The sequence below is a fragment of the Callithrix jacchus genome, chromosome 19 (assembly GCF_049354715.1).
Source record: "Callithrix jacchus isolate 240 chromosome 19, calJac240_pri, whole genome shotgun sequence".
In the NCBI taxonomy this organism is placed as follows: domain Eukaryota; kingdom Metazoa; phylum Chordata; class Mammalia; order Primates; family Cebidae; genus Callithrix; species Callithrix jacchus.
The window spans coordinates 48575834-48593012 of NC_133520.1; the positions used below are offsets into that span (position 1 = coordinate 48575834).

Consider the following 17179-nt stretch of genomic DNA (forward strand, 5'->3'; position numbering starts at 1 on the left):
GACATTTAAAACAAACACACGGACATTTAACAAACATACACACAGACATTTAAAACAACTCCTCTTTTTAAAGAGAAAACAACAACAAAAAGAGATAGTTGTTGACCCAAAGATAAGTGACATTTAACTACTGATGGCTTTCAGATATTATTTACAAGGTATTTTAAAAACTATTAAGAGTCTATCACATCAGTCAACAAAAGCAGTGAGTTTTCAGTCAACAAAAGCAGTGAGTTATAAGGTAACTCAGTAGAGTGAACACATTATACACATGAAAACAAACTTGGAGGCCAGGCGTAGTGGCTCACACCTGTAATCCCAGCACTTTGGGAGGCTGAGGCAGGCCAATCACGAGGGCAAGAGATTGAGACGATCCTGGCTAACATGGTGAAACCCTGTCTCTATTAAAAATACGAAAATTAGCGAGGCGTGGTGGTGCGCCCCTGTAGTCCCAGCTACTCGGGAGGCTGAGGCAGGAGAATCGCTTGAACCTGGGAGGTGGATGTTGCAGTGAGCCGAGATCCCACCACTGCACTCCAGCACTCTGGCCTGGTAACAGACCCAGACTCCATCTCAAAAAAAAAAAAGAAAACAGACTTGAACAGTGAGATGACTGGCTTGAAATATGATCATCAGTCACTCCAGGGAAAAAACAAATATCAACAGTTCTAAACAATGTTCCATTTCATTGAATTCCAATCTTCCTATAAGCTATAAAACTCTAAGGAGTTAAACACATGGTCATGCTCGTTTCACTCCCTTCCTTCATACACTCACTTGAAAACAAATTAAGCAACCACCATGTACCATGCAAAGTGAAGACACCTTTCCTGACCTCAAGATACCTGTGGTCTTATTGTCTTTTCCTTCCATAATGGAATCTAAAGGAGGCCTGTATTTGCCCACGATAAATATGAGCTGTCCTCTTTGAGCATTCAAATATTACTCAGGTATTTAAGGATAGAATATCATAATATCTGGGATTTGCTTTACAAAATCCAGCGGGAAAAGTTGAGGAACAGATGATATAAGAATCGAGAAACACTGAAAAGTATGGCAACTACGTGATAGGCATATAGAGGTCCATTTCATTATTTCTCTAAAATTTTTCATAATATAAAGATGTATGAACTTATTAGGAAGGGCTGCAATAACAAAGTGCCCAAGATTGTGTTATGGCAGCTTAAATAACAGAAGTTTATTTTCTCACAATCTGAGTTGAAGGTGTCAGCAGGGTTAGTTTATTTTAAGGCCTCTCCCTTGGCTTGTAAATAGCTATTTCTTTCCTTTGTCTTTACATGGTCTTGCCTCTGTGTGCACATTTGTGCCCTGTTCTTAAAAGGACACCAATCATATCAGATTAGGTATACCTATATGGCCTCATTTTACCCTAGTCACCTCTTTAAAGGTCTTATCTCCAAATTCAGCCACATTCTGAAATAGTAAAGGTTAGAAGTTCAATATACAAATTTTGGAAGGACACAATTCAGTCCATAACAAAGGTATATCTTTAGATTATTACCTTATTATCCATTTGCTTTTAGATATATTGTCTATAGGTGATTATTACCTGATATGATCTGGTGTTGAACCACAGCATCCTCCAACTATATTGACCAAGCCATCCATAGCAAAATCCTGCATTTAGGAAAAGACAAAGTTTGAGCAAGTTCATCTGAATTCTAAACTCATTACCGCCAATTCAATATAAAAGCCTCTGTACTTCCTGAATAAGACGCTACACTAAAAACGAAGTTAAACACACTTAACTCTAGATATAAAGATGTCACATACCCTAGACAAAGGATAAAAGCAAAGAATAGTTCAAATGCTGTGAAATCCTTTATACCATTTAAAATGCAGTGAGAGGATGGGTATAGAGGTTCAAACCTGTAATCTCAGCACTTTGGGAGGCCAAGGCAGGAGAATCACTTGAGGCCAGGAGTTTGAGACCAGCCTGGGAAACATAGCAAGACCCCATCTCTACAAAAAAATTTTAAATTAGCTGGGCATAGTGGCATTTTTCTATAGTACCAGCTACTCAGGAGGCTAGCTGGGAGGATTGCTTGAGCCCAGGAGTTCGAAGATAGACTCAGCTATGATCACACCACTGAACTTCAGCCTGAGCAACAATGCAAGACTCTTTCTCAAAAACATAGAAACAAAAGATAAAATTCAGTGGGAGATTTGCCTATCTAATGATTTTTTTTTACCCATATGCTGAGCTGAATGAATGTGAGATGGATAATGCATTTTCAAATAACACAAAATAGAGTATAGGTTTTTAAATTTACATTAATTTAAAAATGTTTAAATAACAATTCAGTTCCTCTGTCACATTGGCCACAATTCAAGGGCTCCAAAAACCATATAGTAGTGGTTACATAGGGGACAGCATGAGTCTAGAGTTTAACTATAGGCTATTGAATAAAGGACAATGTCAAGGAGCAGAGCAAGAGTACTGGAAAGATCGTCTACAAAGATAATGAAATCATAAGTAAGTCAGAAATAGTTTAGGAGAGGCCAGGCGTGGTGGCTCAAGCCTGTAATCCCAGCACTTTGGGAGGCTGAGGTGGGTGGATGACAAGGTCAAAAGATTGAGACCATCCTGGTCAACATCGTGAAACCCCATTTCTACTAAAAATACAAAAAAAAAAAATTAGCTGGTCATGGTGGCACATGCCTATAATCCCAGCTACTCGGGAGGCTAAGGCAGGAGAATTGCCTGAACCCAAGAGGCAGAGGTTGCGGTGAGCCAAGATCATGCCATTGCACTCCAGCCTGGGTAACAAGAGCGAAACTCCATCTCAAAAAAAAAAAAGAAATAGTTTAAGAGAGAATGTCAGTGAAACAGAAGCTAAAAATTCAAAGAACAAGGGGAAAGAAGCCCAGGGATTAGCAGGTAAGTACAATAAGAAGTGGCAGTGTGGCCGGGCGCGGTGGCTCACACCTATAATCTCAGGACTTTGGGAGGCCGAGGCAGGTGGATCACGAGGTCAAGAGATCGAGACCATCCTGGTCAACAAGGTGAAACCCGGTCTCTACTAAAATATAAAAATTAGCTGGACATGGTGGTGCACGCCTGTGGTCCCACCTACTCAAGAGGCTGAGGCAGGAGAATTGCTTGAACCCAGAAGGCAGAGGTTGTGGTGAGCCGAGATCGTGCCATTGCACTCCAGTCTGGGTAACAACAGTGAAACTCCATCTCAAAAAAAAAAAAGAAGTGGCAGTGGACAGTATGGTCTCATGACCAAGGAGTAAACAATGGCAGGTGCGTGACAAACAGGGAGAGTGATGGAGGTGACAATGCCCCCATTGTCTGAGGGGTGTGAGAACAGATGGAGGTGATAATGCCCCCAGAAGTCTGAGGGTTGTGAGGGCAGAAAGTCACAATTTGGGAAGGTTGCAGGGGAAGCAATGTCTCGGAGAAGAGCCAAGTCTCAATTAGTTTAGAGTGAACCTCAATGGGAATTTTCCAGCAGCCACCAGTGCCAGTTGAGGATAAGGACGCTGACAGCCCTTCCCTGTGCCTCTACTACCTTAATTTGGGGTAAGCCTTTCTTTGTTGTATGTACATTGGGATTTCTTCAGGGGAAAATTCTCCTTCTAAACACTCTGAATCTAAAATTCAGTCTCTCTTAAAAAGCCAAGTGAAAGAGGATCCCTGACCTTTAGGTGCTTGGCCATCATAGAGGGTGTTTCATCATAGTCACCAAAGGTGTTGGGAAGACCTGAGAAAGGAAAATTCAACCATTATTGCAAATTGCCTTAACAAATATACACAGCATTTGTAAAGACTTCAAGTTGATAACCAAATAATTTTACATTTATATTAAATGGTGATTACTTGCAAAAACAAACACATAACATTTATAGTCAACACAGAGACACCCCCCAAAAACTTTTTAAAAATCACAGTGGAAAATGAACTTCATGATTTCTTTTCCATTTGAAAGAAAAGATTCTATTCACTGTTAGGCAAAACAGAATGCCCCAAGCCCCACTCCTTCTCATAAGGGAAATTCATTCTTGTTACTAGTCGCTTAGGGGTGGGAGTGGAAGGAATGCTGCATAACCTCTCAACTAATGAGCAACTAACATGTCATTAAAAACAAACAAAAATCAACCAGTCTCCTTTCAAATAAATGTTTCCAAGTAAGAATTTGGCTGATAACCATCCAATTTCTTGTTTTATTTATTATCTGCTTCCAGTTATCTTACTCCTGGTGGGAAATAAAATTTATTGTGCATTAAAATGATATATTTTGAGAAAGAAGGCTGGGAAATGACTTTAAGCTCTAAGTAGCTAAGCAGCACTCAAATACATTCACAGGGAAATCTGGTTAACCCGGAACAAATCACGAATATTTAATGCAACAGGTTGAGAACTGTGTACAAATATCTTCAAAACATTTACATATGATAAACTGCAAGTTCTAGCTTTCAGAGAAGAAAAAGGTAACACCACACAAGATTCTTCTTCTGCTCTTCTACTAACAGAGAAAAAGGGTCACTCTTCTCTTCTTTAATACCCATCTTTCTGGTCACCTCCACCATGCTTACACTGTCACCAAAGGCAAGGCTCTGGTCAGTTATGTGACTAGGCTCATGCCCAAAAGTTATGTCCTATTCTGAAGCTTCAGGCTGAGCGAACTTCCCTCAGGTCTACAGGGAAACACTGGTCTGCACTTAGAACATTCCTGTTAAGTGTCAACTATACTACCTACAAAACAAGCTTTTTAAATCAAGATCTCTTACCTCATCTACCTCATGTCTTACGCTATTTTTATCTCCCCATGTGTGACCCCCTTGAAACACATACCTGCATTGGGATAACAGAGGACATAGGCTGTTGTACATTTTCCAATTATTTCAATAAAAGGTCTCATTTCAGCTGCACCCAAAGCACAATTTAATCCAATGCTAGAAAAACAGAAAAAAGTATTAGAAGCATCAACTTTCATTCATAATATTTATTCATACAGAAGTTATATTCAGAGACAATATATCTGAGACAAAGTGGATAATAAATATCCTCATTCAAAGAACTTTTATTCAACTACCAACAAAGCCATCTCATTGAGGTCCCCTGCAGCACTAGATATTTTTGCCAACGTCTCCATCTTCAGATAATCTCACAGCTGAAGGACCCTGCCTATGGATGGAGTCTATAAATCAGTTCACAGATTAGCAATGGTAAACTGTGGGACAAAAATGTCAGCAAACTAACACTGCTAAAAAAAAGATCTGACTTGAAAGCAACATTTAAAAGAAGGGAAAAGGAAATCTTTGAGGTAGAAGGAACATGGAATGGTAGAAAGAAGCCACCCTTAAAGTCCAGAAGACCAGGATTTAGTGCCTGCCCCACAGGTACAGTCCCTGCTATCCTACAAAGCTGCTGGTGGGTGATGGGCCTGAGATCTTCCAGAATTTATGAATCAACTATGAAGCTACTAGACTATGTGATCCCTAATGTTTTCGTATTTTACTTTTTTCCTTGTATTGTGATTCCTAACTGCAAGGTGGCATCCCAAGCATTTCAGATAAGAGATACTCAACTTATAGTAATATACTCTTAGTTTTTACAAAAGTACCATAGTTATGCAAAATGTTAACATGAAAACTAGAAGAATATACAGAAATTCTATGCACTATCTTTGCAATTTTTCTGTAAATCTGAAATTATTCCAAAATTAAGTTTCTTTAACAAACAAACATCCAATACCCATTCATTAAAAAAATTCAGCAAACTAGGAATGGGGGAAATTTCCTTGACTTGATAAAGAATATCCACAAAAAACTTCCAGCTAATATCATGCTTAATCATGTGAAACTAGATGCTTTCCTGCTAAGATGAGAAATAAGGCAAGGATTTCCACTCTCATCTCTTATTCAGTATCATATATGAAGTCCTATGCAATAAGAAAAGATAGAAAGAAAAAGGTATACGTACGAATTGGAAAGGAAGAAATAAAACTGTCTTTGCTCACAAATGACATGACTGTCTACGTAGAAAATCCCAAAGAATCACTAAAAACTCCTTGAGCTAATACGCAATTATACCAAGGTTTCAAAATATGAGGTAAATACACAAAAACTGTTTACTTATATACCAGATACGAGCAACCAAAATTTGAAATTAGAAACATAGGCTAGGCATAGTGGCTCATGCCTGTAATCTCAGCATGTGGTAGGCTAAGGCAGGTGGATCACTTGAGCCCAGGAGTTTGACAGCAAAACCCCACCTCTGCAAAAAAAAAAAAAAAAAATTAACCACATGTGCTGGAGTACACCTATAGTCTCAGTTATTTAGGAGACTAAGGTAGCAGATCAACGAAATTTGGGAGGTTGAGGCTACAGTGAGCCATGATCGTGCCACTGCACTCCAGCTTGAGTGACACAGTGAGGCCCTGTCTTGCGGGGGGGGAGGGAAAGAAAAACCCCACCAAACCATTTACTCTAGCACAAAAACAAATTATATTGGATCATTTGAAAAAAAACTATAAAATTGGATCTATATGAAAAAACTATAAAATTCCAATTTAAGACATCAAAGTGAATCTACATAAATGAAAAGGTATTTCAAGTTTATGAACAGGAAGACTTAATATTGTTAAGATGTCAATTCTCTCACTTGATCTATATTCAACACAACCCCAACGAAAATCCCAGCAGTTATTTTGTGAATATCAACAAACTGATTCTAAAGTTTATATGGCAAGGCAAAAGTCCCAGAATAGCCAACACAATAACAAGAGAAAAGAACAAAAGTTGAAGGACTGACCTACCGACTCCAAGACTTACTAAAAAGCTAAAGCAATCAAGACAGTGTGGAGTTGGTGAAAGAAGAGACAAATACTGAATAGAGTCCAGAAAGAAAACCACACAAATATATTCAACTAATCTTCGACAGAAACAAAGACAATCCAATGGAGAAAGGAAATTCTTTTCAATAAATGGTGCTGAAACAACTGGGCATCTGCATTTGAAAAAGTTAATTTAGACACAGACATTACATCTTTCACAAAAAGAACTCAAAATGAAAGACAGACCTATATATAAATTGCAAAACGATTAAAATTCTGTAAATAACACAGAAAAAAATTTGGATGATCATGGGTTTGGCAATGAGTTTTTAGGTAAGACACCAAAGGCAAGATCCATGAAAAAAAAAATTTGATAACCTGAACTTCACTAAGATTTAAAACTGTTTGGTGAAAGACAGTATTAAGAGCATGAGAAGACAAACCCCAGGCTAGGAGAACGTATTTGCAAAACACATATCTGACAAAGGATTTGCTATGGTTTGGATGTGGTTTGTCCACGCCAAAATTCATGTTGAAATGTAATTGCCAATGTAACAGTGTTGGAAGGTGAGGCCTTTACAAAGTGATTAGATCATTAAGATGGATTACCATCTTTCTCCAGAGACTGAGGTTAGTTCCCTGGAGACTGAATTAGTTCTCAAGGGAATAAATCCCTTCTTTCAAAACAGGCTGTTATAAAGAAGGCCAGTCTCTTTTGTCCCCTCTCTTTCACACATGCTAACATGCCTTTTCACTTTTTGGTCATGCTATGAAGTAGTCCATGGCCATTGCCAGATGTGGCCACTCAGTTTTGAAGTTCTCAGCCTCCAGAATTGTGAGCTAAATAAACCTCTTTTCTTTATAAATTTACCCAGTCTCAGGTACTCTGTTATAGCAATAGAAAGTAGACTGTGACAGACTTGTATCCAAAATATACAACGAATTGTTAAAATTCAACAATAAATGCAATTTTAAAAACTGTCTAAAGAGCTGAACAGACCCCTCACCAAAGAAGATATACAGATGACAAGTACACACATGAAAAGACGCTCAAAATCATCATATGTTTTTAAGGAACTGCAAATAAAACAAGAGATCACTATACACCTATCAGAATGGCTAAAATCCAAAACTGACATCACCAAATGCTGGGAAGGATGCGAACAACAGGAACGCTCGTTCACTGCTGGTGGGAGTGCAACATACAACAACAGCTTTGGAAGACAGTTTGGCAGTTTCTCACAAGACACACAGTCTTACCATAAGATCCAGCAATCCTCTCCTTGTTATTTACCCAAATGAATGGAAATCTACTTATGTCTACACAAAAACCTGCCATAAATGTTCATGGGAGTTTTTTTTTTTTTGAAGCAACTGATGTTTATTTTCTGTCAACCTTATTTCCATGTTGTTTAAGAGCCCACACAAGAACAGCTTAAGACCATTCAGTGGTTGCTCCTACCCATCCAGTCGCCTGAACAGTGGGAGCTGCAGACCAGGCTTCCGTGGCAGGCTGAGTGCATCAGGCTTCAGTAGGAAATGCTGCATAGGCACAGAGGGAACCTGCACGCCTCAGACCAGTGTGCAACCTCAGGCTGAGTAGCAGTGAACTCAGGAGCCGCAGGAGTCCATTCGCCCCGAAATTCCTCCTTGGTCACAGCCTTTTCAGCAGCAGCCTGCTCTTCTTTTTCAATCTCTTCAGGATCTCTGTATTAGTAGACATCAGGCATGACCTCCCCAGGTGTTCACGGGAAATGGTGCCAGGCATGCACAAAACTTCCCGAGCCAGCATCCACCACATCAAACCCACTGAGTGAGCTCCCTTGTTGTTGCATGGGATGGCAATGTCTACATAGTGTAGAGGAGAATCTGTGTTACACAGAGCAATGGTTGGTAGGTTAACATAAGATGCCTCCATGAGGCGGAGGTTGCAGTGAGCTGAGATCATGCCACTGCACTCCAGTCTGGGCAACAAGAGTGAAACTCCGTCTCAAAGAAAAATTGCCTCTGTGAGAAGCTGCTGGTTAGCCCTCGAGTTAGTAAGCACAGGAAGCAGTGGCTCCCAGGAGGCTGCCTGGATCTGGCTGGTGAAGGCTGCAGGAGTGAAGTGGCCAGCAACTGGGGTGGCTCCAGTGGCAGGAGCGAACTTCAGCACGGCCCTCTGGCCAGTATTCCTGGAGGCTGTAACACTGACATCAGCAGGGTTTTCAATGGCAACGATGGCACGAGCTGCCAGCAGAAGCTTCTCCCAGGTCCTCTTCAGATTTATGATGTAGGTGCCATCACTTTTCCTTTTACAGATACACTGTTCCAGCTGGAAGTCAAGATTGGTGCCACCTAAGTGGGTTCACGCTGCCAGGAACTTAAGGACATCCTCCTCCTTCATTTGCAGGACATCAAGGGCTCCAGACATGGTGAAAGTTTCCCTTTAAGTTACGACAGGAATCCAGAACAACGCCGTATGGAGCCCTCTGTGGGCAGCGCGGAAAGGCCATGGAACTTTATTCATAACTGCTACAACTTGGAAGCAACCAAGATGGTCTTCAATATGCAAACGGAAAAAAACCTGGAGTACTTCATCGCAAAGAAATATTATTTAGTGTTAAAAAGAAATGATCTAACAAGCTTACAAAGACAAATGAACCTTAAGTGAACATCACTAAGTGAAAAAAGCCAGTCTGAAAAGGCTCCATACTATGTGGTTTCAACTGTCTTTCCATTCTGGAAAAGGCAAAACCACAGACAGTGAAAAGATTCATTGCCAGCGAGCCGGGAAAGAGGGTAAGTAAATGGAGCGCAGGGGAATTTTAGGTCAATGAAACTATTCTGTATGATACTGTAATGGATATATGTTACTCAGGATATATTTTTCAATACCCATAGACTATACAAAACCAAGGAATATATAAAACCAAGAAGGAACCCTAAGGTAAACTATAGGCTTTGGTTAACAGTAACGTATCGATATTGGTTCATACTGTAATAGGTGTACCACACCAAAAACAAGCTGTTGATAATAGGAGAACTGGAGTGGGAGAGTATATGAGAACTCTCTGTACTTTCTGCTCAATTTTTCTGAAAACCTGAAACTAATCTAAAATAAACACGATTCTGTGACCCTTAATGCCTGACAGAATCACATCTCAGTTAAGACTGCTAGGCCCAATGCACGGCCAATTTACAGTCCTTGAATAGACCTACTCAGTTTTGTTCTTTTACCTGTTCCCCTTCAAATATTCTCTTTTAAAAAAAAAAATCTTACGCTACTGTCATCGGACTCAACATCAGATAAAAATGAAAAACCTGACTGGGTGTGGTGGTTGACACCTGTCACCCCAGCAACTTTGGAAGGCTGAGGCAGGCAGATCACCTGAAGCCAGCAGTTCAAGGCCAGCCTGGTCAACATGGTAAAACCTTATCTCTATTAAAAATACAAAAACTAGCTGGGCATGGTGGCACACACTTATAATCCCAGCTACACAGTGGCTGAGGAAGAAGAATCACTTGAACCCAGAGGGTGGAAGTTGCAGTGAGCCGAGATGATGTCACTGCACTCCAGCCTGGGTGACAGAGTGAGACTATGTCTCAAAAAACAAAAAATGTTAAATCATCATGTTATTGTTAGAAAGGATCCTAGGGGCCGGGTGCGGTGGCTCAAGCCTATAATCCCAGCACTTTGGGAGGCCGAGGTGGGTGGATCATGAGGTCAAGAGATCGAGACCATCCTGGTCAACATGGTGAAACCCCGTCTCTACTAAAAATACAAAAAATTAGCTGGTCATGGTGGCACATGCCTGTAATCCCAGCTACTCAGGAGGCTGAGGCAGGAGAATTGCCCGAACCCAGGAGGCAGAGGTTGCAGTGAGCCGAGATCGGGCCATTACACTCCAGCCTGGGTAACAAGAGCGAAACTCCGTCTCAAAAAAAAGAAAGGATCCTAGACATTTTCCCCAAACCTAGTTCCAATATTAATTCATATTTTCATTAGTTAGGTGACTTCAATTATTTATATGTTGAATGAAGAAAATAATGCCTGATCAGTTCTCAGGGTTAATTAATATAAAGTTCAAATTAAATACCATATATGAAAGTGTCTTATAACACAAAATTAACCTAAATGCCCATCAATGATAGACTGGGTAAAGAAAATGTACTATATGGACACCATGGAATACTATGCAGCCATTAAAAGGAACGAGATCCTGTTCCAGGAACATGGATGGAACTGGAAGCCATTTTCCTGGGCAAACTAATGCAGGAACAGAAAACCAAATTCTGCATGTTCTCACTTATAAGTGGGAGTTGAATGATGAGAACACGTGGACACATCGTGGGGAACAACACACACTGGGGCTGTCAGAAGGTAGGGGTTAGGAGGAGGGAGAGCATCAGGAAGAATAGCTAATGGATGCTGTGCTTAATAACTAGGTGATGGGATATCTGTGCAGCAAAACACCATGTTACATGTTATGGTTACATGTTACCTATGTCACACACCTGCACATCTTGTACATATACCCCTGAACTTAAAAGTTGGAAATCAAAACACAAAAATAAGAAAAATAAAAACTCAAAAAAAAGAAAATGTCTTATAAACTATACAGTTCTTCCACTGCTATGACCTTACTTGGATACATCCATCCTTTCTTTGATTAGAAAACTGTGTCTCATGTTTTTAAAACCTAGCTCAAAGCTGTCTCTAATCCCACAAGAACTCCACTACTCCTATGTATTGCCAGATTTTTATTCATAGTTCTGTACAGCACTGTGTATTTTATATTTTAACTTACTTATGCATTTCTCCTAGTGTGGACTATTCCACATTGGCCTGTATTCCAGGGCATATAGTAGTATTTCAATAAATTAGCAGTAATATAAAGGTTCTATCCCACTGTTCTATAGTTTGTGATAATCACAAATCTGTAAGCAACAGTTTCTTACATTTATGTAAGAATGTGTCCTTCTCACATATTATTTGCTCCTTCTATCTGCTCCTACAGTCTGTCAGATTCATAACAAAATAAAGGCCAAATACATTCTCTCTGTGAGTAGACTATAGTTGAAGTCATAGAAAGGATTATTAAAAAAAATTTTTTTTTTTTTTGAGACGGAGTTTCACTCGTTACCCAGGCTGGAGTGCAATGGTGCAATCTCGGATCACTGTAACCTCCGCCTCCTGGGTTCAGGCAATTCTCTTGCCTCAGCCTCCTGAGTAGCTGGGATAACAGGCGTGAGCCACCGCGCCCGGCCTAAAAATTTTTAACCACTGAGTGGATCAAAAGTCAGAATTAACTGAACGGTTTCTTAAGAAATAAAAACAAATTATTTGGACCGCAATAAAACCTCATCTCAAGGCTCCTGCAGGTGAGACAGTGGCAGGAACAATGTCCTCTAAGGGGCCCTTGAGAACTGTTGGCAAACTAAAGGCTCCAATGACACTCAAGACAACACAGAGGTTTTACCTAACCGCTAGGAAAGATTCTATTATTATTAAAATCTTGCATTGGTGTGATACACCTATTACAATGTGAACCAATATCAATACATGATTAGTAACTAAAGTCTATAGTTTACATTAGGGTTCATTCTCTTTTTGTATATTCTGTGGGTTTTGACAAATAGATCATGAGTAACATATATCGATTACAATATCATTTTCTTAACCACATAACAAACTAAGACCTGGCAAAGGGGGTGGGAAAAGACAAAGACAACGAAGGAAGCAATGCTCGAAATATTCACAGACAGGCAAAAAAAATTTTAAATAAACTAGATAATGTTTGTGTCTTCAGAGACCCCTACATTTCCTATCTTCAGTTTTTCTGGTTAAATGTTTATTAGATCCCTACTATGTGCCAAAAATTCTATGTACTAGAGAAATAAAGATGAAGAGACTGCTCAGGAAAAACTCATAAGCTGTGAAATAGGTCATGACAACCCAATTCAATATGACGATTTTCTTAGTTATCAGGCCCAATCAAACATCTGTTAAGGCACTTTAAATTAATGGCACCTTTTAAGAAATCACAATATGACATTAAGTCAACTGTAAAATGCACTCTGTAATTACAAACATTTAAGTGTGAAAAAAAGAACATCACATAATTGGTATAATGTGATCTAATACGGTGGTAAACAGTATGCTCCTTTCCCAGATCCTCTATTTACTTCACCTTGAGCAAGTTACAACCTCTGAGTCTCAGTACCCTTCTTGTTAAAATGGGTACATTAATACCAGTACCTGCCCTCAAGGTGTTATTGCCAGAATTAAAGAAAGAACTCATGTAAAACTCTTAGAACAGAGCCTGGAACACAGCAAACTCTCAACAAATGTCCATTATTCTTACTTTTTATAGCAAAGGCTAAAATAAAAGTAAACAAACACATCAACCTGAGCTAATGAGAGGGGGAATGTTCACTAGAGGGAAGTTTCCTGATAAGTCTTAAAGGCTAAGAAGAAGTCAACAAAGTGAAAGGGTATGGAGGAAGGGAAGAGGGGGAAGGGGGAAGAAGACCAGCAGAGCTTCCAGGCAAGAGGAACACAAGGAAAAAGCCCAGGAATTTAAAAAGTCCAGGCAAAATACAGTATACATACTCAGAGGCTCTTCCATGTCACTCAAAGTACACAATTTAAAACATTTTGATATGAAAAATATAAATAGGGATTTTTAAATAGATTGTGAAAGTCATGTTAATTTACTTCTTTAGAGAAAGGGTCCTGCTATGTTGGCCAAACTGAAATGCAGTGGTTATTCACAGAGCTATCGTAGTATACTACAGCCTCCAACCCCTGGCCTCAAGAGATCCTCCTGCCTCCACCCCCCAGAAGCTGGGACTACAGGCACACACCACCGTGCCAAGTGCTGTGTTCGCTTTACAGATAAAAACCTAAGGTTTAGAATTCCCACTTTATTCCAAGACAGATTGCTTCTGGTTGCCTCATAAATAGGGAGTGGCACTGGCCTAAAATTTGCAAAGCACTGCAAACTATAAGGGGCACCTCTACAGACAAACAGGCAACCATTTGGAAGTATAAGAACTCTCCCAGTCCCTCAAATTGACCCATTTACCCAGTGATCTTCTGCTTCCTTTAGGGAAAAATCTGAAAGTACTTAAAGAAAAGTCAATACAGCGGAAGTGTGGTACAGTGAAAATATGTGAAAGCAATCCCCTCCCAGGTCACATTCCACAGCCATCAGAAAAGGTTCCCTAAAAAAGAAAGGAAGTCAAGGAAAGATGGATCACTCACCAGAGCGGGTCTGCATGAGACACACTGATGACAAATGCCTCTCCTGTCTGTCCAGAAAGAGTCCGGCCACTTTTATCAACAATCGTCCCTGAAATCTGAATTGACAAAGTAAACGAAGTCAACAATACAGACTCAAGTTAAGAATATAGGTATAAAGACAAAATAAAATGAACAAGCTGACTGCCTTTGTCCTTCTACAAGTAAAAGAGCTGTGGAACTCAAAATCAAAGGGGGCACTTTCTATAACAGTTAGAATAGACATATGCCAAGAGACTTGAGGGAGGAGGCAAGAAGCCACAGAAACAGAGACAAGGGAAAGTCACTGAGGCAAAAGCAATGACCAAAACAGCTTTGGAATCCACATGTCCAGTCTCGTTAGAGGCAGGTTTCCCAGAGATAACCTCAAGTCATCCTGACCTCCTGCTGTTAAACACTGGATTTATCTAACACCCATGTTTTGATTCAATTCAATTCTCACCAAGCAATTTTAGGACTCACAGAGAGGTACGCCTACTGAGTTAATAAACTGGCAGTCTGGCGTCTTCAGTGCTGATTATGTGGCCATCAGCATGCAAGTCCAGGCCTCCTTAGGCCCTAATCAGTCTTGAAGTCTTTAACTTCAAGGACCAATACAGTGGGCTTCTTTTGAACAGCTTGCCTTCTACCAACTACTTCTAGATTCATTTTCCTTGCCTCTCCAGATAAAAGACTGTTATTGATCTAGACGTGGTGGGAGGGAAGTGAACAGGAGCAGTTAAAGTAGATGAATTCTAAAAGATACTATCAATAGTTCTACTATGCAAGGGGGGAAAACATGCTCAAAAGGACAATTATTAATAAAGACAGAATGTACTGTGAAAACACCTTAGAACTTACAAAGATAGGCCGGGGAGCATATGTCTCCTCAAAAAGTTTTTGGAGTGCAAACAAGGCTGCCTGTCAGGGAAAAAAGGAAGAATGCCTTTATTTCTGAGACTGTGTCCAAGGTTAGTATAACTTACCAATTAGAATGCACCCTTTTCCAAGACCTCTTCAGAGAAGATAGACATCAAGCTCTCTAGGAAGAAGCGTCTTCCTTACAAGGCCCAACCCCAGCACCCCTTTCTCAAGTGTAATACTGTGCATATCAAAATAAAACAGGGCCGGGCGCGGTGGCTCACGCCTGTTATCCCAGCACTTTGGGAGGCTGAGGCGGGTGGATCACGAGGTCAAGAGATCGAGATCATCCTGGTCAACATGGTGAAACCCCGTCTCTACTAAAAATACAAAAAATTAGCTGGGCATGGTGGCGCGTGCCTGTAATCCCAGCCACTCAGGAGGCTGAGGCAGGAGAACTGCCTGAACCCAGGAGGCAGAGGTTGCGGTGAGCCGAGATCGCGCCATTGCACTCTAGCCTGGGTAACAGGAGCGAAACTCCGTCTCAAAAATAAATAAATAAATAAATAAATAAAATCAAACAAATCCTGACTTAAAGTCCACCTAGAAACTACTTCCTCTGAGGAGGGGCTGAAGAGCTATTCTTTCTTCCTTTTCTCAATAAAAATTAAAAGTAAATAAATAACACTCGGGAGGCTGAGAGAGAACAACTGCCTGAGCCCAGGAGTTCAAGGTTGCAGCTAAGCTGTGATCATGCCACTGCATTCCAGCCCGGATGACAGAGCAAGACCCTGTCTCAAAAATAAATGAATGAATGAATGAATGAATAATGTCCCTGCCTTTCATATCCTTTCATATACATGGTTAAGTATATGAACCTACAGCATCACTTCCAGCACTGTGAAAAACAGCATGAGCTTAGATTAGGTAGTAAAGGTACAAATCCCATGTTACTCTGTGCTGTTCTGTCCACATTTTAAGATCCAGGCAACAGATCTTCTCTTTCTGTCATTACAGTTCTTGATTCTAAGATAGGCATGTTTTCACAATTAATTCTCTGAAATCAGAACGCAACCTGTAATTAATGTGTCCCTTTCCAGTGATGGTAGGTTTTTTTCATGGAAAGTTACTAAATCCACAATATCAGAATTTCCTTTTTTCATGGAAAGTTACTAAATCAACAATATCAGAACCAGACAAATTGATCCTAAAGATCTTATGGAAAACAAACATATAAGAATAGCCATGAAAGTTCTGGAAAAGGGGGTGGGACTCAATAAAAATTAAAAAATCTAGGCCTACCAGTTACTCAGACATATTCTAATGTTATGGCTAATAGTCCAGTAGTGTCACATCAGCAAACAGATTACTAGAAAACTCTAGATCCAAATGCACTCCAGAATTTTCGATGATAAGGATAATGCTCCACATCATTCCTATCACTGGGAAATAACAGGATGTTTAATAGACAGTGGAAGGAAAACTACACTTTAGGGGGAAAAAGTTAGCTCTCCATTTTATTTCTCACTCCAAAATAAACACGAGATGCATCGTGAGGGAAACTAGTGCTGTATAATCAGAAGAATGTATGCCACACATTTGAAAACTTAGAAACTCAACAAAACCTATCCTTAATGCTTTATCCCCGTGTGTTAATCCCTCTTCTTTCTAATCTAAACAATACTGTGGCTCTTTTCAAAGGTATATATGAATCTCATTTCAAATATATTCCTTATCTTGTTTGTTACTGCTCTTATTTTCAAAATGTGTTTCTGAATTCCTTTTAAAATTATAATTTCTTTACTGGAGTTCACAAAACAATTTCTAAAAAGATCTATAAAAAGAATCTAATAAAAGTGATATGTTAAGAGTGAGGTAGGGTAGTCAGTCATCTAGCTTCAGGCTGGTAGTGGCTCTCTACCTTCTTCCTGCTTGCAAATATTTTAGAAAATGATTTTTTTTTAAAGTTTAAAAATTCTGGATCTGTGGTCTTATTTCCACAACAATTAAACAGTTAATGCAACTGTAAAACACTAGGAAGGAAAAGGCCATTTTTCCATTTTTTTCCTCTCTCTGACTGAGGAGGAGTGCCTCTGTAAGTATAATCTCCCCTCTTCCCCCACAAAAAAAAAAAAGAATCTGTAAATTCAACCATACAACATTTAAGAAAAAATCTCCCATACTATTAAAGCGCACATACACACAAAACAATACCACAACACTACCACCATCACCACCAAAAATAAAG

At 39.8% G+C, this 17179-nt stretch overlaps 1 protein-coding gene across 11 annotated transcripts in view; it reads right to left on the bottom strand.

Annotated features, from left to right (window-relative positions):
- MTR (5-methyltetrahydrofolate-homocysteine methyltransferase) overlaps positions 1 to 17179 on the bottom strand; it is a 108726-nt gene that overhangs the window by 72138 nt on the left and 19409 nt on the right. For 10 of the 11 annotated variants that reach the window (XR_013529957.1, XR_013529956.1, XM_078357283.1 and 7 more), the window contains exons 7-11: positions 14932 to 14991; positions 14056 to 14150; positions 4823 to 4923; positions 3670 to 3731; positions 1571 to 1638 (exon numbers count right to left, since the gene is read on the bottom strand). Coding sequence is in view for 5 of the 11 variants with exons in the window: in XM_035281134.3 (XP_035137025.2) it covers positions 1571 to 1638; positions 3670 to 3731; positions 4823 to 4923; positions 14056 to 14150; positions 14932 to 14991 (386 nt within the window). In the remaining 6 variants the exon portion in view is untranslated. Of the gene's footprint in view, positions 1 to 1570; positions 1639 to 3669; positions 3732 to 4822; positions 4924 to 8268; positions 8656 to 14055; positions 14151 to 14931; positions 14992 to 17179 lie in introns of those variants that run through there. The other variant, XM_078357285.1, reaches the window with a different exon arrangement.